The sequence below is a fragment of the Apis florea genome, unplaced genomic scaffold (genome assembly GCF_048593485.1).
Source record: "Apis florea isolate Af1SG1 unplaced genomic scaffold, ASM4859348v1 contig_3078_pilon, whole genome shotgun sequence".
In the NCBI taxonomy this organism is placed as follows: Eukaryota; Metazoa; Arthropoda; class Insecta; order Hymenoptera; family Apidae; genus Apis; species Apis florea.
The window spans coordinates 3,008,475-3,036,455 of NW_028256702.1; the positions used below are offsets into that span (position 1 = coordinate 3,008,475).

At 20.4% G+C, this 27,981-nt stretch overlaps 3 protein-coding genes across 10 annotated transcripts; 1 reads left to right on the plus strand and 2 right to left on the minus strand.

Annotated features, from left to right (window-relative positions):
- The first annotated feature begins 2,258 nt into the window (after window positions 1-2,258).
- On the plus strand, window positions 2,259-5,949 carry LOC100868225 (speckle targeted PIP5K1A-regulated poly(A) polymerase). 6 transcript variants are annotated; one of them, XM_086908439.1, is made up of 5 exons: window positions 2,259-2,764; window positions 3,447-3,621; window positions 3,759-3,841; window positions 3,911-4,210; window positions 4,312-5,949. In XM_086908439.1, the coding sequence occupies exons 2-5, from the start codon at window positions 3,485-3,487 to the stop codon at window positions 5,760-5,762; spliced, it is 1,971 nt and encodes a 656-aa protein (XP_086764565.1). In that variant the 5' UTR covers window positions 2,259-2,764; window positions 3,447-3,484; the 3' UTR covers window positions 5,763-5,949. The 6 variants fall into 6 exon arrangements, with proteins under 6 accessions (XP_086764565.1, XP_086764567.1, XP_086764568.1 ...); XM_086908441.1 differs by having other exon boundaries at window positions 2,293-2,345; window positions 3,417-3,621; XM_086908442.1 differs by having other exon boundaries at window positions 2,293-2,345.
- A 3,212-nt stretch (window positions 5,950-9,161) lies between these two features.
- LOC100865243 (uncharacterized) lies at window positions 9,162-14,100 on the minus strand. 2 transcript variants are annotated; one of them, XM_003697149.4, is made up of 7 exons: window positions 13,691-14,100; window positions 12,983-13,303; window positions 12,090-12,707; window positions 11,094-11,877; window positions 10,845-10,899; window positions 10,714-10,743; window positions 9,162-10,549 (listed from the first exon to the last, which is right to left on the minus strand). In XM_003697149.4, exons 2-7 carry the CDS (start codon window positions 13,297-13,299, stop codon window positions 9,624-9,626), a joined length of 2,730 nt encoding a protein of 909 aa, XP_003697197.1. In that variant the 5' UTR covers window positions 13,300-13,303; window positions 13,691-14,100; the 3' UTR covers window positions 9,162-9,623. The 2 variants fall into 2 exon arrangements, with proteins under 2 accessions (XP_003697197.1, XP_012346763.1); XM_012491309.3 differs by lacking the exon at window positions 13,691-14,100 and having other exon boundaries at window positions 12,983-13,409.
- An 895-nt stretch (window positions 14,101-14,995) lies between these two features.
- Window positions 14,996-27,453, minus strand: LOC100864141 (uncharacterized). 2 transcript variants are annotated; one of them, XR_015292185.1, is made up of 14 exons: window positions 27,141-27,440; window positions 26,716-26,813; window positions 25,090-25,265; window positions 24,800-25,015; window positions 24,545-24,720; window positions 20,750-20,823; window positions 20,277-20,615; window positions 17,140-17,553; window positions 16,950-17,060; window positions 16,812-16,864; window positions 16,048-16,111; window positions 15,868-15,973; window positions 15,534-15,794; window positions 14,996-15,329 (listed from the first exon to the last, which is right to left on the minus strand). XR_015292185.1 is itself a non-coding variant. In XM_012491310.3 (14 exons), the coding sequence occupies exons 1-14, from the start codon at window positions 27,270-27,272 to the stop codon at window positions 15,311-15,313; spliced, it is 2,235 nt and encodes a 744-aa protein (XP_012346764.2). In that variant the 5' UTR covers window positions 27,273-27,453; the 3' UTR covers window positions 14,996-15,310. The 2 variants fall into 2 exon arrangements, 1 of the variants encoding a protein (XP_012346764.2); XM_012491310.3 differs by having other exon boundaries at window positions 16,816-16,864; window positions 27,141-27,453.
- Between the last annotated feature and the right edge of the window lie 528 nt (window positions 27,454-27,981).

Consider the following 27,981-nt stretch of genomic DNA (forward strand, 5'->3'; position numbering starts at 1 on the left):
ATCAATATGGATTCTACAATTTCCAACATATGTTTTTCTGATTTAGGATATCCGGACTTGTCTGTTTAACTGATCCTAGTTTTTCTATAAGATTCAGATCGGATGATTAGGATGGCCATTTCATTATTTTCATATCAGAAAATTTTTCATTCTCTTATTGTATATAATATTGTATATAATAATTTTTACATATTTTAGAAATGTGTTTCGGATTGTTGTCTTATATAAATGTAAAGTTATTGCCAATTATTCGCTGTCCGGATGGAATTGCATTTTCTCTTAGAATGTTTAAATATTCTTCTTTTTTTAAAATTCCATTTATTTTCATTAAATCTCCCATCATATTGTTTTCAAATCATCTCCATATCATCACGAAATGACCTCCATGTTTAACTGTGGACATTACACAATTGTCATTTAATTTTTCGGAAATTCGATGAACAAAAACATGCCACTTGAATCCAAATACTTCAAACTTGGATTCATCAGTCTATAATACTTTTTTTTATTTTGTTTCTTTAGCAATGGTTTTTTAACCGCAACACTCTGAGACCGCCTTCGTAAGACGCCTTTTTACTGTTGAAACTGAAATTACTGTGTTCCTGGATGGGACACATCCATTAATTTCTGCAGCTATTTCGGAAGCTGTCTCCCTCTTATTTCTTTTGCTTATAGTTATAATGACGATGATAATATGACGATCTTCTGTCTCAATCGTTTTTCCAGGTATTCCAGATCTTTTCACAGAAGAACAAATTCCGTATTTTTTAATATTGTAGCTCACACAAGATTTTAAAACTTCTACTTTTTCTGCAATTTTTTTTACAGAATACCTTTCTTTCTATAAAGAAATGATTTGTGAACGCATTTCTACACTTAATTTGTTTCTTTTCGTGCTTATCGTGCTCTCATAAGTATTTGAACCGAATTGATCTCGATAGAGTACCAGAGTGATGGCTACATTCTTATTTAAGTGATAATCACTTGGTATAATGTTTCTAAATGTTCATATTATTTTTGAGAATGCAGTAGACTTCACTCAAATGATGCAATCATCGTCAACAGAATGAGAAAAACCTTACAAACTGTCTGCACTCAGCACAATATACGCAGTTTTTCTTACTGGATAGATTTTTATTTATTTAAGAGAATTGAATAACTAAATTGTCAATTTAATACTATTAGAATACATTACATACATACTCGTAATAGAATTTAGCAATATATATATACATATAAATAATATATATAGAAATATATATATATATATTTTTTATTAGTATATATATATAGTATATATATATTAATATAAATATATACTAATAAAAATATGTATATTTACACTATGTATATATAAAAATATGTATATATACAAATACGAATTCAAAATAGAAAATTGTATATATACATATAAATACTTAATAAATATTACCAAATATATATACATATTTCACAAATTATGTTCATATAACAAACCATTTTTCTATTATCAATATCTTATATATAATAATAAATAATATATCAAAATTTTTAGATTCACAAAATTTAAATCCAAGATTCTTTTATTCTGAATTTTAAATTTTAAGATTCAGAATAGTTATCTTTATTTATTTATTAAGAAACATCTAAAATATATATATATATATATTGCAAAATAAAAGTTTTAAAAAATTTCGTTTTATGGATTTGAATCAACAATCATAAAAATCGATCTCTCTCTCTCTCTCTCTCTCTCATATTTGTTTTATATTTGTTTATTAATAATAATTTAAACATATTGTATGAAAAATTGTAAAGAATAGAAGCAGATTCTAGTAAACTAAAAAACTTACTTTAAATTTTTATTCAACAAGGGCATACAATTATATTAAAAATACATTTTATAATATCCTATGCCCATTATCCTCAAAATAATTTTTTTCTAATTTTTTTTTTTATTATTTTTTTAAATTAAAATAATTTTTTAAATTAAATTAATTTAATAAAATAATTACAAAATAAATATTTTTAATATCTTAATTAGAATTCAATTTTTTCGAAATTATAATTTTCTAGAAATATATTATAATAAACATTATATACAATTATAAAAAAATAAAAATTGACAGATAAAATAAAATATATATTTCAGATAATTGTTCAATACTTAAATTACATTTTGTAAATATTTATAATATCATATATTATTTTGAAAGTATTTCGATTATTTTATGATGTCACAAGATGATTTTATCTTTGAATCAAGATAATTATCTGAAGTTATATCTATATACATATGTATGGTTTAAGGTTAAACAGCCATGTAATATCATATAATTCACAAGATGGTGGATCTTTTTTGTGAAGTAAGAAAGTGATATTTATGTGCATTTTATTCTAAAATTTCTTTCTGAAATTATTATTTGATCAGTGTTGAAATCAATATGTCATAACTTATAAAAACTAAATTAGCAATTTCATTGCTCATATTATTTATGAACTCAAATATACAATATTTACTACGAGTGAAAAATATTTTTATTTCTTTTTCCAGTTATAAAAAAAATTAAATATTACATAATATATTAAATTAATATTTAACATAATATATTATATAAATTAAAATTTAAACATACACTCATAAAAACTGTTTAAAAAAATAAACAATAATGCACTCCACTAAAAACAATTAAAACATATAAAACTATGAACAATATTACGTTTATGTACTATTACTTGAAAATGAAAGTAAAAAAAAAAGAAAAAATTTATTTTTAAATAAAAAGTGAGCATTTTGTGAAAAATTAAATATTTTTAATAAAATATTCCTCAACTTATATTCTAATATATATATTTATGTAGGATAGTTAATATTTATTAACTATTTTATAATAAAGTATAAATATTATTAATTATTGTACATAAATATTTGATTAGATATGAGCTAACAATATATATTTTATGAAACTCTTTATAAAATTTTATTAATTTAATTTATATAATTAATCTAATTTATTATTTCTTAACAATAATTAATTTTTTAATTTTGGAGAAAAATTTTTTACTTATTTATATTAAGTATTTATTTGTTGATAGGAAATATTTAATAAAATTTTATCAATAAGAATATATATATATATATATATATATATATATATATATATATATATATATATTATTTATATATATATATAATTTTTATAAAAATAAAATAATACCAATTAATTATATGTCTAAAAAGTATTTTAATATATAACATTTTTTTAAGTTAATTATTTTATACATATATAATATAAAAGTTATGTATAATATTAATTATTATAAAAGAACAAAACAAACAAAATTTTAATAAATTAAAAGTGAAAAGTATTATATGAATTTGGACATATAATCAATAATGTCGAAATATTGTGATACGTGTTCACTATATTTTCAAGATGAACATACCTTGCAAAGTCATCTTGCAGGTAAAAGACATTTAAAAGGACTTCAACAATCTAAAGTCATGGAGAGATCAATTGTTGTTTCTCCGTTACCAAAATTTATTCCTGCTCGTAAACTTATTAACTTTTTTCAACAATATGGTACAATTAAATGGTATCAATTTTGTCAAAATTACCTCACAGTTGAATTTTATGACAGGTAAAGAATATTTAATATTATTATTGTTATATTTTAGTTTGTATTAATTTGCAACAATAAAAAAATATATTTATAATTAGAATATATTAATTTATAAATTTATAATTATAATTTTAAATAATTTTTTAATATTATAGAACTTCTACAGAAATTTTATTAAATAAACCAATTTGGATAAATAATATAAAATTGAATATACAAAAAAGAAAACCACATATCAGTAAGTATTTCTATTTATTTAAAAAATATAAGATTATATATTTATTAATTGTAAATATTTTATTTTAAGATTTGAAAAGATCAAAATCAGAGAGAAAAAATAATATCATGGAAAACAGAGGTTCTATAAGTTATGATAACATAAAATATATATTTGACGAAGGAACTACATTTGATAATCAGCTAATGATGTTTTTGAATGCAATACAACTTAATGATATTGAAATAGAAACAAAATATGAATCTGTTTGTACACAATTAGATGAAATATTTAAAGTGATATTTCCAAAATGTAAAACATATAGATTTGGTTCAAGTCAAACAGGATTAGGTTTTAAGGAATGTGATTTAGATATATACATGGATATTGGTATGAATATATGTATATCTATATTATATATTCTTATTATTTATATATACTTATTTATTTTTATCATTTTATAATAATATTATATATTATTTCTATTCAAGGTGAACCAATAAATGAAAATAAAAATACATCCACAGATTCATGGACTATGAACAAGATTTTTAAAAATGTGAAAAAAATTATGTACAGAATGAATGATGTTTTTTCAAATATAATAGGAATTCCAAAAGCGAAAACTCCTATTATAAAATTTTATTATAATAGAACAAATGTTTCTTGTGATATTTCATTTAAAAATATTTTAGGTATATATAAAAGTTATTTAATAAAATATTGTTTGTCTCTTGATAACAGATTGAAACCATTAATGATGATTATTAAATATTGGGCACGACATTTTAAAATATCAAATGGACAAAAAATATCCAATTATGCTTTAGTTTTATTAATTATCTTTTATTTACAACAACCATCTGTTAATATTATTCCACCTTTGATGGTGCTTCAAAATACATGTCAACCACAAATTATAAATGGTTGGCAAGCTAATTTTGATGAAAATACAGTATTACCACCAATTACAAATAAGAATAGTATTCCACAACTTCTTCATGGTTTTTTTTTCTTTTATGCAACTTTTGAATATAAATCACAAGTAATATGTCCAATAGATGGAATGATACATACAGAATCAGAGTTTAAAGAAATAGAAAATTTACCATTATGTATGAATAGATATAAAACATATGTAAAAGAAGATGATAATCTTAAATTCATTATTAACAAACCAATGTGTGTACAAGATCCTATAGAATTAAGTCATAATGTTACAGCAAATACAAAGTTCTCTACATTAAATTCTCTTGTAAAATATTGTGCAATTGGTGCAGAAATTTGTGCAATGACTAGCAAAAATAATTATAGAAATCTAATAAAAACTTTATTTACCACAGTTATAAAAAAGAAAAGTAATCTTAAATTTAATATTACTATTTCTGCAAATCAATTTCAATGTGAAACAAATAATATGGAAACATATATAGATATAGAAAAAAAAAAATTTTCCAGAAAAGATTGGTATTCTAATGTTTTTAATATAGTAAAAGATACTTTTGAAAAAGTTTTCAAATTACAACTTGAAATATTTCCAGTTGAAACAGGAGCAAAACAGCAAAAGATTGATATATTATCAGATATTCGTATAGACGAACTGCAAAATATTATATTTCATTGTACTGGATCTCATTGTGTATGGCGTAATAGACGAATTAACAATATTATTTTAGATCCCAGTTTGAGTTGTCTTCAAAAGGAAGCTTTTATATCAGAACAAGTACTAGAAAATTACAATAAGGAAAAAGGGACAAATAGAATAAGTTTAGATTTTATATGTATGTTTAAAAAGAAAAATCCTTTAAAAATTATTTTAACTTTAAATAATAAAAATTGTGATGATCATATTTTTCAAGAATTTGCATGTTTTGCTAGAGATAAGTTAGTTGAAATAATAAAACAAACATTAATACACATACAACAATTTAATAAATGTTAATATCACATTTGTATATTATATGCACATATTAAATACTTAATTTTGGACCAAAAATGTGTAATTTTGAAATTTATATTTGTAAAGATGTTTTGTATCTTATAATATTTATTTTTTTAATTATATTATTTATTAATAATATTATTAAATTAAAGTTAAATTTAAATAAATCTGAAGTATTTATTTCAAATTTTCTTTTTATTAATAAGTATAACTTTATTATTTATATTGTGTAAACTTTTAATTTAATAATTATCAAATTATTATTTAATTAATTAATTATTAAATTATTAAATACATGATGATAAAACAAAATAGAAGTAATATAATATAATATAATATAATATAATTATAATATTTGTTGTAATATTTTTGCATTTGTTATTTTAAAGAAAATTTTTTATTATAAAAAATGATTATATTTTTAATTATATTATTATATATTATATTATATATTAATTATAATCTTGATTGTAATTTCGAAAGGCCTCGATTATATAAATTTGAAAAAATGATTTTTTAAAATTATAACTTTATTTATTAGTTTCTAAAATATTGAAGAAAAACTATACATTGAAAATTGTGTTTATAAACGTTTTTAAATATATCGAACGCTATTTATCTAGATGTTATTAATAATATAATAATCTTCGCTATAGTAATAATTGTCAAATGTCAAATGATATAATAACGATATTGGCTCAAATATATATAAAGTGCTATTATTATTATTACTATCCATCTACAATCTTGTTTTCAAGACATTAAACATAATTAAAAACAAATTCTTGGCCGATAGATTTAATAATTAGGATAGATTCTAAATATAATATTAATCGCCAAATTTGCTATAGATACTAATAATAAATATGAATTTAATTGACCTATTGTACATAATTGACTTTGAAGTAGTTGTTGTAATATATGGTAATTATTTAGAAAAAAGGCTTCTTTACCGATTTTTATGACTTTTTATGTATATAATTTTATAAAAATCATCATTCTAAACAACTTTTTTCTATGCATCTATAATTTCCGTTTGGTCTTAGTTTTCGAGATATTTAAAAAAAAAATTATTAGTATTATATAGAATTTCTTCTATATACAATATCTGTATAAGCATATATCACTTATCCTTTGTAATGTAAATGGTAACAATTGTGGTAACAAACAATTAAACATACATAATGTGCGAACTCATAAAAAATTTACTCTTCATGAATTGTAATGAGCTTGACATATAATCTATATCAAATTTGGATATGATATAATTAGTAAAATAATAATCATTGTTAGCATTATCAATATGATGACTAGAAAAAAATTTATATTAATCAATTCATTAGCTTTAGATATTATTAGATATTAGGAAATATTATTTAATGATCTCCTTTGGATTTATGGAATGTTTAAACTTAATATAGATTGAATTTAAAAATTTTGTAAAAATTTTATAATAAAAAATTTTATAATATTTTATAAAACCTATCATAATCTATAAGCTTTCCAACCAATCTACTACATATATTGGGCATCTGTGATATATTTATAAAAATAGATTGAATTTATAAAATTTTATAGAATTTATAGAAATAATAATTGCATATACACAGTTACAGATATATGTATAAAATTCTATAAAATAATAATAGCAATATTTTTTTATAAATATTTCGAAAACTAAGATGAAATGGTAATTATATGTATAGCAAAAAAGTTGTTCAAAAATTTTTTCCTATATTTAAAAATCATCAAAATCAATCAAGAAAGCTTTTTTTCTAGATAAAAAAAAATTTTATTATTATCGGAACTAGTAAATATCGATAGCTAATAATATAATAATATTTATATAATATTTTATATTTATATTTGAGATCTTATCTTTTATCTTCTTAATTCGATTTTAATAAGATCGTTATTACGTTATTATCGTATTACAGACTAAAAATGATTAATCAACTTATTCTCTTATATTATAATTTTGTAATATTATTTATATTACATATACCGATGCGCATTATGAAAAATAATGCTAAAAAAATATAACTTCACTCAAGGAAAGAAAACCTTTCTTGACTAATTTTAAATACCTAATAGCGTTGACACAGAATTCCTTCTTGAAGGAATGACATTAAGAGATTACTTTCATTGTCATTCTTATTTTACATCTACATATCCCCATTTGTTTATAGTATGTTGTAGAATCATACCGTTGAAAGTTCACTAATTATATTATTTTTTCTTTCAATTCTTTCGTTTTTTCTTCGTTCTGGTAATAGTGCCTATAAGCCATAATAAAAGTAAGTTCAGCAAATGTTTCTATTCGACGCTTCAATAAAAAAGTCTATAATCAATCAATTTACTAGAAATTACTAATTAGTAATCTTGTATTTTCATAAAATGTTCGTTTTTAGCAATTATATTGCTATGATAAATTATGTAAATAATTTAGCAGTGAAATAATATATTATAAATAGCTATATTTGATTAAACTTTATTTTGAAAAAATTATTTTTTTTGCACTATTTAATATTTTTTGATGAAATCTAAAAATGTTAATTTTAAATTTAAGAATTCATTTGTTCAAAAATTATTCGTATTTAAAGTTAGTGATTTTAAGCGTATTTTACAGGTTACTAGAACATATTGATTATTTCATATTTATTCATAATTTATCTAATGAGTATAATATTGATATATTTATATATATATAATATTGTTATTATTATTGTTATTATAATTAAAATATAAGAAATATATATAAATTTATATTATTTATATTAAAATTTATATTATTTCATTCCTTTCCTTTAAAAAGTATAATTTTTTTTATATAATAAATTATTAGTGTTAAAATAATAATGTAAATATATTCATTTTGAAATATTTTAAAAAAATTTTGTAACCTTAAAATATTTTTTGTTTTATGATGTGTTTATAATTGATCTTATTTAAATATATATATATATATATATATATATATATATATATATATAATAAATATATAATTTAATAAAAAATAATATATTTCACTAACATTTTTTATTATTTAATTTTTTTTATATACACAAATATGCATAAAATCCTAAATAACAGAATCATTTACTTTTTTTTTTATAAAGAAAATATTTTATTTTGAGAAAAGTTGAAAAATGTAATGTACATATATAAATATATATACAAAAATGAAAATAAGTTATTTAAAAATATTATATTTCATGTTTTCAAAAATACTTCTTTTGCATAATATTTATAATCATTTTATCATAATTAAAAGAATTTATATATATTATTTTATTTCTATCATGATTTTTAATATAATTAATATTAATATCTTAGTGAAACAATTTAGTTACATATATGAAAATGACTAATATTTATAAAATAAATTAATATAATATATAAAATTTGTAATCATGTATATTTTGTTTTCGATTTTAATTATTTAATGTTATTAATGTTACTAACAATTTTTTTTACACTGTTCATATTGTCAGGTGGTTTGTTTATTTAGTAAACATTATAAATTTTATAATTTACAATTTCACAAATATAATATTTGTGCAATGAACGTTTATATGAATATACATTTAATTTATTATATAATGTTCAAATTCAATTTATATTTAAAATGTTTTTTAATAGTAATTTTTAGCATAAAACTTTAGCATAAATTATTCAATAATAATTTTTAGAATTTTAATATATCTTTTAAATATAATACATAATACAAAACTTTAATATATTAAAAAAGTCATAAATTCATTCCAAATTTTTGCAAGAATAGATTACAATTTTTTTGAAATATTGATATATTTGATTACATAATTCTACATTTGAGATTTGTGCTTTACACAATCAATTTTAGAATTTTCCACGAAAATTTCCACGTCCTCGATAAGATCTTCCTCCTGAATGTTTTCTTCTGTACACATGTTTCATTAAGGGACTTGATCTACCTCTTGATAATTTTCCTCTTCCATGCCAATCACTTCCTCTTTGGAATGTGTGTTCCAATTCTAATTCCTCTGCAGAATCTTCTAATATCATTGGACTTTCACCACGACTATGATCACTTCTATTTTCATGAAATTCATCACGTTCTTCTAAAGAATGTCTATAATTAGGAGAATATCTTTCACGACCATAATGATCTTGTAAAGATTCTTTATGACTGGAGAAATTATCTCGGTTTCTTATTGGAGATCCTAATTTCATATTTCTTGAACCATGATCTAAAGAAGATACAGAATCTATACGATGTTCACGATCATCAATCCTTCTAGAAGGAGATACTGTTCTATTCCAAGTCCTTTTTTGAGAAGAATTACTTAAACTCCATCTCAAGTCATCGGCCTCACGAAATTTAGGTGTATAATCAAACATTTCACGCACATTCCAATCTAGACGATCCATAATAGGTCTTTTTTCTTCTTTAATAGCATATTGTAAATCTTGAGGATATACTTGTACTTCAAAATCTACCATAGTAACACTCGCTTGAACAAATTTCGTATTTGTCTCTATTTCATCAGTTTGACAAATTTTTTGATGCATTTGTACATTTTGCTTTATAGAAGTTAGATGTTGACCTTCTTCTTCTTCCCAATATATTTTATTTTTATTTTTTTGCAAAAGTATGGAGTTTGATGAATATATGTTTTGATCACTTCGTATATTTTCCTTCTTTGGATCATAAAAAAATCGTCCTTTCATTTTTAAACGAAGATCTTCCACAGGAAGTTCGCGTAGAGCATGTTCACAATGTTTTAATATTTCTGGATTGAATCCTATTATGAAACAAAAATAGAATTATAAAATTAATGCATTAATATTTCTGTTATTTGAAAATAAAATATTGTTGAAAATTTGTTTAATGATATTATTTTATTTAAAGATAAAAATGAAAAAGCAAAAAACTAAGTTATTTAACAAATGATTAAAATATTCTTACCTGGATATAAGACAGGTAGGCTAGTTGAATCTAAAAAATATAAAAAATGAGATATAAATTATACATTTGGAAATATAATAAACATAATATATATAACTTCAAATAATAATTAGATAAAAATATCTTCGCACCTTTTGCGGAAACAGACGCTTCCAATAGACTGGATAAACTCGTTTTTTCAAATTGCTGTAAAATTAATTCATAAGACAAATATTAATGTTTTTATATAATATTCAAAAACTAAACTGCACACTATATGAAAAGGTATACAAAAATATTATTGCTTATTAATTTCAAAATGATATTTGTGGTTTTAATAATACAGAATAAAATGGCTATATAAAAAAAGAACATTTTATTATAATATATAATAAAATTACTTTTGTATCTGAGATGACTGGTGGTTCAGGTGTCTTTAATCGTTCTTCTTGTGAAGCATGATATCCATTATAAGAATCTGTAAATCTGCGTTCCCTGTAGTTTTGAGAGATTGCATCCTTAGATTTATTTGAAAATTCGAAAGTTTGAATTGGAGATTGACGAGTAGAAGGAATGCCATGAGATGAATTATATGTTTGTACATGTTCTACTGTAGACGCAGTTGATTCATGTTGTGGTGAAGAAATTGGTGCTGGAAGAAGTGCTGGTCGATGTGTTGGTTGAATTGAACTAGTATTTGGTTGATTATACATTACTGGACCAGAAACATATTCAGTTTGAGGTAATGGATGTAACGAAACTGAATCAAAATTCATTGGTTGAGATGAATTTTCATAATTTATAAATGCTGGACCACTAGTTGTTATATTTGATGATATTGATGGTGCCAATACAGTTTGATGTATATAAGATGGCATTGACATTGATGATCTAGGCTCTGTTTCTTGTTGATATACATTATTTATTAAAGGTGATATGCCATCCATAGGTGAAGAATGTGCATATCCAGTATTCATATGTGATGTCATTATAGCTTCATTTCTTAATTGTCTTGTAAGTTCGTTAATAAAGGGGGATCGCTTTCTTCGACGTTCTAACGACCTACTTCGAGTTCGACTTCGACGACGTGGACTATATCGTCTACTAATTGGTGAGCGACTGATCTTTCTTCTAAGACGTTCCATACTGCGACTTCGTTGTCGATCACGAGATCGACTTCTTCGGCTTGACAATTTAAAGTTTATATTAAAATTTTTTATTAACTTAAAAAGTTAATAACTTTTTTATATTACAATTTAATAAAAATATGAAAATTTTTCAATCAAATTTAGATTTTATATAAATTTGTTTTACAAAGAAGATTTATATATAAGAAATATTTTTATTTCGATAATAAATCTTAAACAGTTACATGTTTAAAAATATTATCTTCTCACCGTTCATGTATATTTATACGTCTCCTGTGTCGTTCGGCACTCCATCTTCTATCTGTACTTGTTTTTCGTTCCCAACTAAGACGTCTAAGTGGACTTCTTCGGCGTTCTGGACTAAATCCAAAAGGACTTCTACGAGTACAATTAAATCTTGGACTTCTTCTTTTATCAGGACTAAATCTCAATGGACTTCGATGTCTTTCATTACTCATTTTGAGAGTACTTCTACAACGTTCTGGACTTAATAATAATGGAGATTTTCGCCGAGGAGAATTTATCCTAATTCTATCTGGAGTTCTACGTCGTAATGAACTTCCTCTTTGACGTTCTAAACTTCTACGTCGTTCTCGGCTTCTACGAATATGCATTTCTGTAATGCTTTGAATGGCTTCTGTTTCTGTACCTGGAGGTACAACATTGTCAGAGTCTAACAAATGTTTAATAGCTTTTTCCTTTTCAGCTAAGAGTTTGCTTTCAATATCTCTTTTTGTACGTATTTTATCCCTCTCTATATCTTTTGTGCTCTTAGAAGGATCACGACGAATTTCTTCATGTTTTTTTTCATCTCTCTTTGGTCTTTCACGATTATAAGATCCTTTATAATCACGCCGATATCTTTCCCTATAAGTAGGCTTATAATCATTCTTTTTTATACATTATTAATTATATAAAGGAAAAAACTTAAATTATAAAATATAAAATACATTAATTATATGATACAATATTAGTTGTTAAAATCATAACATATACAAATAAATTATAAATTGATACTACATGAAATGTTATTATAATATTTTATAATAGTTCATATTTTTATTATGTAATATTATATAACAAATTCATTTCTACAATATAATAAATAACTATAACAATATGAATTCTATTATTAAAACTACCTAGAAGGACGTTTTTGTTCTTGATCTTTGATATGGCTAGTCTTAAATTCAACATCACGACCTTTTTCTTCATCACCTTCCCAAGCATCAACAACATCTAAACCTTCCATAAAATCTTCATCGTCAAGAAATTCTTGAAGTTCCTCATCTGGTATATCCTTTAAACCTTCAATTGCACGTTGAACATCTTCATTTGTACTTTTTAATACAGGTTCTTTTTTATCAGCACTTTGTTTTGGACAAAACTGATCCATTGATTCATTTTGCACATTGTTCTTAACACTTGAATCTTTCATTTTTTTTGGTAAATCACACATGTTTCTGAAAGATTAACTTAACTATTGAATGTTAATTCAAAAAAATTCATGAAATGAATGAAATTTGACATTTCATATCTTTCACATCAAAATAAATTTACACAATAAATATTTTTAAAATCTTTTTAATTTATGATGAAATTAAGATAATATTAAATTGATTCAAAATTTATAGTCATCTTATTATTTTAATTTTTACGTTTAAAATATATGTAAGTAATTAATAAAAGCACACTTTTGGATAAAATATTCATATTACAAATATATTGAAACGAATTAACATATTATGAAACTTAAATTATTAAGTATATTTAATTTTTTTTAATCATATACTTAATACAATTATAACTATTTTTTATTATATTAAATTTTAAATAAAAAATAAACGCACCTCTTAACCCTTCGATGGAATATATATTATTGATATTAACACTCTCATTACGTAAGTCGTATTATCTTTATTTAAAATCAAAATAATTTAAAAATCTATATTATATATTTCTTGATTTTGTAAATGACACTTATAATACATTCAAGTTAAAAATCGAAGTTACAGTTGTTTGCCAAGTAGACTGCTCTAATAAGTAATATACGCACTTATTATTAATAATACTTAGTACAATTAAGTACAACACAACACGAAATCTCAATGATAATTACAACGCGTACTAATAATGATATAAATGAATAACAGCTAACTTGTTTCTTCTTAAAAACTCTATTATGTAGAAATATTTGAATCCAAGAAATCCGGATCTTGAGGGATCAACATCTATCTATTCCGCCATATTAGTTACCAACAGTTTTGAGATATGGTGTAAAACAAGGGCATACTCAAATAAATTTCAATATTCTAATTAATAAAAGAATAATTTAAAATGACGTACTACTGTTAATACAAAGACTTAAATTATTTATTTTAAGTCTTTTTTTAATTGCTCTATTATATCTTTATTGTTTTATAATAATAAATATTCAAGTATTTGTTCTTTTTAAGTTTAAATTAAGAAAAAAAAAAGAAATATATACAATTTAAGTAACAAAAGCATTATCAAGAAATAATTCTAGTAAAACTTATGATTTTTTTATTTTTCTGTGTATATAAATAATTTAAAATATATAAATTTGTCATGTTTTGAATAGCTATTTAATGGAATTAATTTATTTAATTACATTTTTTTTAGTAATTACTATTAAATAATATATCATATATATTAACATAACTTAAAAATTCCGATTTTAAGAAAAACAGCTTTATATGATTTAAATCTTTATAAAAACATATAAGAATTATATAAAAACATTAAATTTATTAAAAATTTTATCAATAAAAAGTAGGAATAATAACTTTTTCTAAATCAATAACTTAAAATCTGTAAATTTTAAATTACATCATTGTTACAGCAATTACACGGGCGCGCGCGCACACTATATATATAATTTTAACATTAATAATTAATAATGAATTTATTAAACTTATAGAAAAATAATTATTTATTATATAATAAAAAGAAATATATGTATTACAATTATGTTTTTCAAAATTGAAAACATTATTGTACACAATTTTATATGAAAAATATTTATAAAATATTTTATAAAATTTAATTATAATTATAATAAATGATATATTTAACAAATTGTAAATCTTTTTTTGAAAATAAAAACAAAATTAAATGCGTAAATAAAAATACTATTCATTGAAATATAATTTTATTTACATTACTATTTAATCTTATTTAGAATTAGACGATCACATATAGTTATAAGACACAAAGTTTATATAAGTTTGAATAATAATAATGAGAGGTAAATAAACAACTGGCTTTACTCTCTTATGACATAAGATTAAACAATATTAATCAATAGTGAAGAATAATTGTAAATTATGAGCATAAAGTTTTATATCTTTCTTTATCGCATTTCTTAGATCATTTTATGGAAGGAATGCAATACAGGAAGTTTTTAATGAAATTTTAAATCCACCAAATGGAAGAACTGCATTTTCTTGTCAATAATCAACTAGGCCTCTAAAAGAATAGATAATAACGAAAAATTTCTGGAATTCTTTAATATGAATATAATAAATATAATAATAATATTATTATATTATTTTATTATAATATTATTATATTATTATTATAATAAATATTGTAATATTATATTATTATTATAATAAATATAATGATATTATATTATTATAATAAATATTATAATATTATTTGCAATTTTACCGGCTATTTCTTGGACTCAAAGAACGAAGTGGTGAATCTCTGTATCTTCTACGAGATTCAGTTCTAAACTTTTCACGATCATCGCGTTTATCTCGTTCTCTGTCTCTTTCTCGTTCACGATCGTTTTCAAAATTCCTCATATCTCTTTCTTTTCTTTCTCGACGTATAATTCGCGGGCTACGACCAGGACTTGGTGTACGTGATATAGAGGAATGCGAGTCAGAACTATGACCTTCATAACGATGTCTTCGTTCTCTTTGTCTATAAATAATTAAACAATGATGACAATAGAACTAAAAGAAAAAAAATATATAAAATAAGAATAATAGCATACTTTCTACGTAACTTCAAAGACATTTCTCTAATTTCATCCTCTCTATCTTGTCTTTGCTGTTCCATTTTCTCAATTCTAAGTTGCTCTGCCTTTTTATCAGCTTTATCTAAAATGTAAATATAATCTTAATATTATATCAATATATAAATTTATTTAAAAATTCTAATGAATTTTATTTACATTGCCTATTTAATAAAGCTTGCATTTTTTTCTTAAGTCGTTCTTGAGGTGTGATTTTCAGTGACTGAAAAATTTAACTCTTAAAAGTCTGTTTTTAATCATAAAAATTTGATTAAAAATATAAAATATTTTTAAAATTTTAATATGAATTTTATGATATTTAAACATTTGTATATATGCATATATCTTATTAACATATGTTTGTACAATAATTTTAATTTCATATCATATAATAAAATTTATATTAAAATCTTAAAAAATTTATTATACAATTACATAATAAAATTAATATTAAATATATCCTATACTGCAGAATTTGTTCACGTTACTATGTCTACAAAACAAATATATCAAACCACTAAAATATTTGATGTTTTCATTCTGATAATATAATAAAAGTAAAAAAATTTTATAAAAATTATTTCTGAGAAACTTGTTACAACAAAAATTATTTTAATATCTATTACTTTAAGATAAATTGAAATTATAATATCAAATTCATAAGTAAAATAAAAATTGCATTATATTTTAAAATTTATAAAATTTAAATTTTTTTTATTTTTTAACTATTAAATAAAAAAAATTAAAATAAATTTTAAAATGTGAAATATCAATAATATAATTGTATCATATATATGATACAACAGAATGAAAACAAGTAGCACTTGTTAAAGTTCTTCATTGAGAGAATAATTATATAAAGAGTATATACTGTCATTTATTCTCTGTGCTTTAAGTGACTAAGTAAGCGTTATGGTTCTTACTGACTTTGTGTCCGCCACCAGAATTTGTACTTAACCCTGCTTTTGGCTTGTTCCTAAAATATAAATAAAAATTGAAAAAGTATTTAAAATTGATTTTAAAATCATAAAATAATATATATTAGTATAATATAAATTTACATGCTCGTGATATTAGTAACCGTTGGTTTTGGTGTTGGTGTAGGAATTTTTTCTTCATTATCTGATAATTCTAATTCCAAACTTGACGATTTTCCACGTCGGCCATAATATCTAAAAAAATATCATTTAAAATTATTATTAGAAAAATAAATATAATAAAGATATATGTTCAGTAAAATGTATATTATACCTTGGCAGTGCTGGCATTTTATTTTCGATACTGTGAGATCGTTTGCATCTGGATTGACTTCTTGATCTTGATCTAGATCTAGACTGAGATTTTGTTCTGGATCGAGATTTAGATACTGACTTTGATGGAGAATAATGTCTTCGACGATAACTATCTCTAGAATGACTCCTGTTATGCGATTTAGATCTTGATTTTGATCTTGATCTGGATATACTACTCGAACATGAACTTCTAGATCTTTTTGGACGTGAGTGAGATCTAGACCTTGTTTTTGACCTTGAAATAGTACGTGAGCGAGATCTAGTGAAACTTCTATATCGAGATCTGGATTCACTTCGAGTTCGTGATCGTTTTGAACGACTTCTTGTTCTTGATCGTGTACTTTTTCTATGCCTTGAACGTGTTCTTCTTGATCTAAATTAAATTTATATATAATAAATATATTTTCGAAATTAAAAAGTTCCCAATTTTAATCCTTAATTTATTTACAAAAATATTATTTATTAATGGCAAAATTTTTAAATCAATAAAAATTATACCAAAAAATGCATTTTAGAAGTATTTTAAAAATTTCAAAATATACTAATACATACATACAAATACTATATACAATTATATCAATGTATAAAATAAATAAATATATTTGTATGTATAAAATAAATAAGTATATTTTTTAAAATAAATAAAAAATTTGAATTTAAAAATTTTTTGATCAAATTTTGTATATACAAATATATTTATATATGAAAATATATGTGTAGAATAGAAAATATTTGTAAATAACTAAATAATAAAACTAAAAAAATTAAAACTAAAAGTATATATTAATTAATGAATATAATTGTATAATATTTTAATTAAGTAAATAATTATATAATAATTTTAATTATATTATATTATATTAATTATATTATATAATACAATTATATTCATTAATATATACTTTTTAAAGTCTTTAAAAAATATATAACAAAAAACAAATTATTTGCATTATTTATAAAAATATAATAATATGAATTACATAAATGTAAGATCACTATATTTTAAAAATTTTCTACAATTTCTATGTTCTGTTATTAATCCTACTATTATTTAAAAAGATTTTTATAAATCAATTATCAATGATTTTTTATAATTTATTATAATATTTGATATTTCAAATAAATTTTTATTATATGAAAATTATTAAAAATTTATATCATATATATTTAAAATTAATGTATTTTTTTATTATAAAATATATATTGTAAATTTATCGAATATTAATAATTTATGAAAAAAGAAGATTTATTTTGAAAAAATTTTAGAAAATTTTTATTTTTACTTAAAATTTTTATTTTTTAAAGTAATTTTTATACATCATTATACTAAAATCAATTTCAAAAACTAAATATTTACTATTGTAGCATATCTTGTACAATGCTTTCGATTTTTTGTTTGTAATATTTGAAATTATATTTAAAATATAATTATTTTATTGCATATAAAATATTTTTAAAATACTTTTCCATAGAAAAAAATCTATGATTAATACTTGAAAAACAAATTTACATTCTTAAGTCGTAAAATGTCATAACTTTGAAATAAATTATAGTCATTTCAACTATTTATTTTTATTCATATTTATATTAATAAAAATATCTTTCTTTTTTATTTAATTTTTTTTAAAAACTTTAGAAAATATATTTAATGTATTACATTTTTTACATGTTATATTATTTAATAAATGTATAACAATACTTTAATTATAATTAATTAATAAATATACCCATGATATAAATATTTATATAATACTTATACATAGAAAATTAATATATATTTGGACAATCTTTAAATTTTAGAAGTCAAAATAAATACAAAAAGTTATAAAAATATTAGTTGAAATTTAATTAAAATTAAAATTTGTTTACAATTTTATTACTTGAAATGAGATGGAGATAAAATAATAGAGATAAAATCTCATTCTAGTTCTATCTTGCTTTATATAATATAAATTTAAATTATTTATAATTTAACAAATAAAACTTAATTCATATTTTTCTAATTTTCCAATAATGTGAATATATTAATTCTTTGCACTCCGGATCTTTTTTGCTCGGACGAATCAATAACTCCAGACGATTTTCCGCACCCATTCGGTGAATTTCTTAGCTAACTTAAAATGATTTCACGTACAAATTAATGTATAAAACTTCAATATTTTAATATTTTACCTATACCTACCTATACCTATACCTATATTTTACCTATCTTTACATATAAAGAAAGATAATTTATTGAATATTAAATTGTTGAAATATATTGTTATGTGATATTTTAATAATAAAGTAAGAAGCACCCTCAGTTTTCCAGACCAAAATATCACAATAAAATATCATTACAAACTTTACAATCTCAATAATGTGCTCTCATTTATTGTCTATTATTCTTATTTTTCATCTTCTTATACTACATCTCTATTTTTATCATTATTTTCTTTCTCTCTATCGTCAATTTCTTAATGAATAGAAATAATTTCATTATTTAATAACGAAAAACTCATATTGAACTAATATCCCAATAACTTGTTCTCATATTCACTGTCTATTATTCTTATTTTTCATCTTTTCTTACTGCATTTCAATTTTCTTTCTCTCTATTGTCAATTTCTTAATGAATAGAAATAATTTCGTTATTTAATAATGAAAAATCAAACTTATATCCATTTGAACTAATTTTATTACAGTATTCCATACTTAAAAAACTCAGAAACTTTGAAAATAATATTTCTATCGCCACGACTGTCAAACTCGAATTAACGCTGAATATGTAGTTCGATCCGCGATCACGGTCTAACTTTAGATAAAAAAATCTAACCATTTGATTGATATATTATTCTACATTTTATAAGATTATATTTATAAAGAGCTTAGAAATCTATTCATGAAGCGATATTTTAAAAAAATCAAACATAAATAAATATTGTCGCCATTCGAATTGCTGCATCAATCCAAATGGTGCCAGAAAGTCATCTCTGGAGTTATCGCATTATCAAATGATGCCTGAGAGTCACCATTGGAGGGCAAAGGATTAATATCTTATATAATTATTTATATATATATATATATGTATATATACATATATATTAATAAACTTACCTTGATCTTGATGTACTACGTTTTCTGTCACGATTTCTGTATGATTTAGATTTAATAGATCGAGAGCAACTCCTAGATCTTGATTTCGAAAGTTTTCTGTTTACTGTTCGTTCGTTCAGTGCTGGACTGTCTGATCTTCTATGTCTAAGATGAGAATAATTAACTTTTTTTGAATTAGAAGAAGTAACATGAGACGAACTTCCATAAGTTTCTTCTTCACCACCAAAACTAGTAATGTAAGTTATTTGACCAGTGTTTACAGGTGAAATAGATCTCGAGCGAGACTTAGATGATGATTTTCTGTATGGATTATATTCAGGACTTTCTCTTGCTGCATAACTAATAAAGATAAAACAAATTATTATAAATATTTTATAAAACATTTAATTAAGATATAAATATATTATTTATTTACTTAGTAATAGTTGATTAAATGAATGTATTTTTTCAATATAATATAAAAATAACTATACCTAGGTGGACTCATAACTCGACCAATCATTTTCTTTTCTCTAAATGCTCGTCTTTCTCTACGTGATCTTCTACCCTATAAAATGTAATATTATATGTATGAAAATATATATTAAATTGAAATTATATCCAAATTATTATATATTATATAAAATTATATATAATTATAAGTATATATATTATTATATATTATATATATACACTATATATAGTATAGAGTTATATATAGTATAGAGCGGATAGTAAAGAGAGTTTTATAAACTATTTTCTCAATTATATTGATATGATTTATTGTAAAATTAAATGATTTATTTTAAAAATTAAATATTTATATATATTAAAAAAAATTTTAGTGAATTTTGGAAATAGAAAAGATTGCCTATCTTTTTCTTTTTTTAAATATAATGTTAAATTATTTTTTTTGTTATTTAAATAATTGCCATCTAATTTAATAATATTTATTTAAAACATTTTTAATAAAAAATATTTTATATAAAAAAAATTTATGTTCATTATATATTTTCATTAATGGGAAAATTAACAGTTTCTTTCTTTCTTTTTTTTTTTTTTTTAGTTATATATATATATATTAAAAGTATTAAATATTACACTAGAATATTCTTTTTTCTTTTGTTTTCAATTTTAATTTTTTTTCTTCTATTTTTTCTTTTTGTTTAATATTTCTTTTAATTTTATATTATACATCTTAATTTACTTTATTACACTTAGAAGATATTTACATTATAATAATATGAAAAAAATCTTTTGTAAATAAAATAAGTAATTATAAATTACTTAAAAATTTAGAATAATTTCAAAAAAAAATTTCAAATAAAAAATAAGGTCATCTGTTTTAAATGGTATTACTTATTTTGTGATTTTGTAGTTTATCAAATCAAATTCAATAATTATTTGTATGTAATAACTTTCAAAAATATGAAAATATTTTAATGTGAATTATTTTATTTAAATCAAATAACTATATTCTTTTAACGATATTCTTTTCAGGAAAAAATAATTTTTATATTTGCTATTTTTTTGAAAATATAAATTTTTGTTTAATATAAATTTAATAGACTTATAATATTTATTCTTACAGATTAATTCATAATTAATTTAATAATTACAAAAAAATATAAATAATGTTTAAAAATTAACTTTTATGCATCAAATTACAATAAATATTCAAATTATAGTCTATTTCATCATTTCTGTTGATTAATTTCATATTTTTGAATTTAAAGTGATTTCAACATTATAGTCACTATTAAGTTTGAATTAAACAGTAATCTAGACAATAGTTATTAAATTATCATATACTTATATTAATTTTAATTTTGTAAAATAAAATATAATAAAATATGAAATACTAAAAGAAAACATATAATAAAATATAATAATAATTTTGTAAAATAAAATAAAATAAAATATGAAATACTAAAAAGAAAACATAAATAAATAAATATTGCTTTAGCTTTTATATAACTCTTACAAAATTTAAAAAAATATTTATTAAATTGTTAATTTTTGTTGAAAATAAATTCTTAAGTAATAAAATATTATATCAAATAATATATTAGTATATTAACTCTTTGTATTCGTATTTATATTAAGAAAGTTACCAATCAATTCGGAATTTTTTTTCATAATCGATCAAAATGAAAATATTTTTCTGGAAATATATATTACAAGTTAACTTGTCATTTTAGTAAAAAAAATTTGAAAAATAAAATAGTGCATTACTCTATTAACTTTGCACTCCTACTATATTTAACACGTTCGTCGTCCAGCGTGATCCAGCTCATGGAGCCCAAACTATCGGAAAGCCGTAAGAACGTAACAGAACGATAAACGAAAGTAGTTTTAATATTTTTATTTTATATATTTTAATATAAAATTTAGTTGGGAAATATTTATATAGTTCTTAGTTTTCTTTAACTACTTCTGTAATATCGATTTTGAATTAGTTGTTTTCAATTTCTATTTCTATTTCTTCGTTTCCTACTTCGTTCGTTTCCAAAATCAATTTTAAATATTTTGGTCTGAATATAAGTCTCTAATTGGCAACTTCAACTCAGTTCTATATTATCGATGGTAATAACACTCTTCTATGTTACCATATATAATATAATTTTAGATTTAAAATTGTATAAAAATGCAGTGATTCGCTAACAAATCATACTTGTCCTTATTTTCTGTTTCTATTATTCTTAAATTTTAAATTCTGTGATTCCGAAGTATATTTTATAATTATATTTCAGTGTTTATTCCATTAAATTTCTTTTAAAATTCCGCTTTAACTCTTTACATTCATATGTCGCCATAATCGCTATCCTGTATTTTATTATTATACATATATTTATATTAACAAATATATGTATAAATATATATATTTAATATATTAATTATATGTATAAATATATTATTAAATATATGTATAATATAATATAACATTCTAGAAGGCTCTTTTTCTTGATTGATAATTTTTTTAAATATAAATACAAATATAAATGGTTAAAATCTTATTTTTTTTGAAGAAGAAAGCGTCATTCATATATGGATGATGTAACGACGAACATGTAAAGAAGGTTACCAATCAATTCGGAATTTTCATATTCAATCAAAATGAAAACATTTTTATGGGAATATATTATAAGTTAACTTGTCGTTTTAGAAAAAAAAATTTGAAAAATAAAATATATAAATATATATATAAATATAATTATATATATAAATATATATAAAATAAATTTTATCTGCATCTTAATCTCTTAATCAGTAAAAATCTATATAATATGTGTATATATTACATAATATATATTTATATATATTACACATATATGTTATTATTATAATTTTATTATAATATATATATCTTTTATTTATTTATTTTATTTTATATATATACACACATTTAAGCAGAAACTAAAAGAAAACATTGTAACAAGAGTTTCTAGAATGTAATACTAACATAAATATATTTATATTTATAATATATTTATAATAATAAAATATAGGATAGTGATATACAAGTGCAAAGGATTAATATAATTCCATTTAAAAAATAAAATTGATTTTCATATATCTTTTATATACATATCTATTGTTATGTACATATCTGTTTGCAAGAAAATTAATAACAGTTCCCTTTAAATCGTTTAATTTTTATCTAAAAAATATTTTAATATTGACTAAAAGAAATGAGATATTTTAAATTAGAGATGTCAAATTTTTTGTAGATAATTGATTCTTGATCATCTAATTCCTTATTTGAATTACTTCAGGAATTACATTTTTTCTCTGAATCAATTGATCAATTTTATAAATAGTCTAATAATTATTATATATATTGGATATAAACTAAATATGATGATAATTATATAAATATATATATACTCTTAATAATTTGTTGCAAAATTTTTATATTTGTATATTTATTTATAATAGTAACTAGTCTTATAGTTACTTTTATAGTATAGTCTTATGGTAAGATTCATTTTGCAATTGAAAATGAGAATAGAAGAGAATTTTTTCTCTATCTGATTTTAACAATCCGAAAAAAAATAACTATAATAGCTAGCAAGATACTCCTATTTTAAATGATAAAGTTAAAAATTTCACTCTATATATATAATTAATATATAATATATCAATATATAATCAAAATCATTAATTTTATTATAATATGTATTAATATAATATAATTAATGATTATGATGATATAATATATATAAAAATAAATATATATAATTTTATAAATATAATTTTATAAAATGCAAAATTATAAAGTATTTTACCGAATACATAGCTTTTTCTTCTTCTTGTTTACGTGCTTGTCTTAATGTTTCAGCTTCTTCAAAATCTTGTGTTAAGAAACTAAAATAATCAGCGCCCAAAAGCCCATATTTCTGAGCTACTAAATTCATTTCATGTGCTTGTGAGGGCTCTATTTGAGATACATCTACACAAATATCTAAAAAGAAAAATTAAATTTATGTTTATATTATACAATATATTATATAGTATATAACAATTATAAAATATAACTTTACCTAAATCAATATCACTATCTTCATCATCTGCTTTTTCATCAGATATAACAATATCCAATGATTTTACAGTTTCAGATATTGGTTCTTCTGTTTCATAATTATATCCAATAGCTACATTATTACATGATTTTTTCTTATCTCTAGCAGCATCTAATTTTGTTGATGAACCGAACTGTTCTTCCAAATGTATTTGATGTAAAAATTTTTCTTCCGTTACTATATTGAAGATTTTTATCAAACAATTTAAAATAATAATAAAATGTAAGTTTTAAATAAATGCAATTTTCTACCTCCTAAAAATTCATTTTGAACAATGATTCGGTAACGTTCATAATTGATATGTCTGTCTTCACTAGTGAGAGCAATATCTACATCAATAGAATCTGGTGCTTCTGGTATCCAATCAAGATGAGCACGAACATCAAATCGATCAATAAGATTATCTTCATTCCCTTGCCATGGCATCCTATTAATATAATATATATAATATATATAAAATTATATATAAAATAATTTCAAATTATAAAATAATTTTTTACTTTATTTATATTTTATTATTATAATACTTCATTTTTTAACATAATTTATATTTAATTATATTATTTAATATTTATTTTTAATACATAAAATATGTCTTTCAAATAATTTATAATCTTCAATATTTTAATATATTGCAATAAATATTATGCAATAAATATGCAAGTTAACTTAATCTTACTATCTATGAAATTATATATAGAATTTATTTTAAAATTAATACATTCATGGTTGATCTTTATTAAGTCAATAATTTACTTGACTACATATATTTTTCAAAATTTGATCTAAATATCACAAAGTTCTACTATTTAAATATATATGAATATAAAAAAATATTGCTTCTTTATATATTAATTATAATCATTTTAAAATTATATAATATAAAATAATATAGCACAATGTTATCTTGAATCTATTAATAATATCATTTCTTATGTATAATTTCATAAAATTTAAAATATGACATAAAAATAATGAATTTGAATTTGAATGTAAAAAAATGTGAAATAATTTTATTGTAAAATATAACATAACAATAATGATTTTGAATTTTAAATATTCAATATATTTTTGATTAACAATATGTTTTTTTTTTTTCATTTTTGTTCTGAGATTATTCTAAAAAAAATTTCAAAAATATCTAAAGTAATAATATAAAATGAAAATTTATTTTACAAATTTTTTAATAAAATCATACTTGAAATAATAATAAAAAGATATTGTTAAGAAAATAAAATAGATAAATAAATAGATAATAGATAAATATTAATATTATTTTGCAATATTAAAATTAAAATATCTCTTAAATCAATAATTTTTTGCTATAATTATATCTTTTATAGAGAATAATGAATTCATGTATTAGAAAAAAAAATGAATTAAAAAAACAACTTTGATATTTGAATCATTGAAGGAATAATATTTAGATGATAGATTTAATAATATATATAAATATTCATAAGATATTTTTGAGGGATTAATTCTAAAAGCCAAAATAAACAAAAATGATATACAAAAATATCAATGGAGATTTATTTAATAAATTATAAGCAATTGAAGTTTATATTAGATAAAATGAGAAACAGATAGAGTAAAATATCCCATTATCTATTTCATAATCCATCTTGCTATCTCTGTCTTTCTTTTCTAACATAAATTTAAACAATTATAGTTTATAATTTAATAAATAATAAATAAATAAGTAATCAATATCTTTATATATTATATATTATATATCTTTATATATTAACTTTTGTATTTATTTTGAATTTTAGAATTAATTTATAACTGTCCTATAAATATATTAACATTTTATATATTACAATTAATATTACTAATTGCATATTAATATTATTAATTATACTATATTTACTTACATATTTGCAGGACTATCACCAGCTGTAGCAATTGCTGGATCCAAATGTATTTTGCAAGGTCTTCCATGAAGTTGTAGAAATTGTGTAGGATCTGATTTCTACGAAAAATATAAATGTATAAAAATAAAATACATAAGAGAATCAAAAAAGTATGCATTTGTAATTAATTTATATATATATACAATATATATATATATAAAATATATAGCAAAAGAAAAAAAATATAGTTAGAATTGTGCAAATTATTTAATTTATATTTTATATATATATTATTGATAATTTAAGAAACTGTAATGAATGAGTTAGAAATGAATTTAGGTTAAAAATTAAAAAAAAAGTTTAGATTTAAATATAAATAAATTTAATATTAATTAGTAATTTATGTAAAATTTATGTAAAAATCATTAATCAATTTAATTTCTTACAATTTTTTCATAATAATCTCGTCGACGTTCAGCTCTACGACGATAATCTACTAGCATTCCACGAATTTTTTTTTCCTGCTTTCGCGCTTCATGCCACATTCTACCACCTGTTTTTTTCACGGAAAAACTCATTTTACATGTCAAATAATTAAAAAAATCACTAAATTAAAATGGAATTTCCATGTAATTAACAATTTTATATAAGGAATCCAAAAAATGATTAATTAACAAGCTCTTCTTTTGAGAGGTAGACATATTGTATTTTACAAGCGCTATTCCATACCCAAAAAATATGATCTTACGTTACTCCATTGATAATGTACATTGCAGATTATACATTGCAATTAAAACTTATTTATATTATTACTATATTTCTTTATATAGAATTATTATATTTCATTATATTTAAATTTATCAAATTTATATATTTTTAAAAAAATATTTAATGATTATGATTAAAAAATATAAATGTTAATAAATGTCAATTGATATGCCAAAATTACGATTTAAAAAAAATGTTTTGACAATAATAACAATAGCAATTAATTTTAATTTTTAATAAAAATTAAAATTTATAATAAATATAAAAGGATTAATTCATAAAATAATATAAACTATATTTAATTATAAACTTATTAAAAAGTATTGAAAAGTATTTGAAATATTGTATATTTAATATACAATATATTTAATAATAAAATAAATTTAAAATAAGAATATATATGTAAATATTTTTCATAAACTTTTATTAGTTAAATTTTAAAATTTCAAAGGTATTAAAATTTTTTTTTAATGTTTTTATAAATTTTGATAGTTAATTATAAAATCTAAAAATGATTAT

Coding starts and splice junctions, on each gene's coding strand:
- LOC100868225 (XM_086908437.1), top strand. CDS start 3,377: ATGTCGAAATATTGTGATACGTGTTCACTATATTTTCAAGATGAACAT. Junction 3,622..3,758: donor ACAGTTGAATTTTATGACAG/GTAAAGAATATT, acceptor TTAATATTATAG/AACTTCTACAGAAATTTTAT. Junction 3,842..3,910: donor AAAAAGAAAACCACATATCA/GTAAGTATTTCT, acceptor TTTTATTTTAAG/ATTTGAAAAGATCAAAATCA.
- LOC100865243 (XM_003697149.4), bottom strand. CDS start 13,299: ATGTGTGATTTACCAAAAAAAATGAAAGATTCAAGTGTTAAGAACAAT. Junction 12,708..12,982: donor GAACAAAAACGTCCTTCTAG/GTAGTTTTAATA, acceptor GCCTACTTATAG/GGAAAGATATCGGCGTGATT. Junction 10,744..10,844: donor AGCGTCTGTTTCCGCAAAAG/GTGCGAAGATAT, acceptor TATATTTTTTAG/ATTCAACTAGCCTACCTGTC.
- LOC100864141 (XM_012491310.3), bottom strand. CDS start 27,272: ATGAGTTTTTCCGTGAAAAAAACAGGTGGTAGAATGTGGCATGAAGCG. Junction 25,266..26,715: donor GGTGATAGTCCTGCAAATAT/GTAAGTAAATAT, acceptor TTATATTAATAG/GATGCCATGGCAAGGGAATG. Junction 15,795..15,867: donor TCTTTGAAGTTACGTAGAAA/GTATGCTATTAT, acceptor AATTATTTATAG/ACAAAGAGAACGAAGACATC.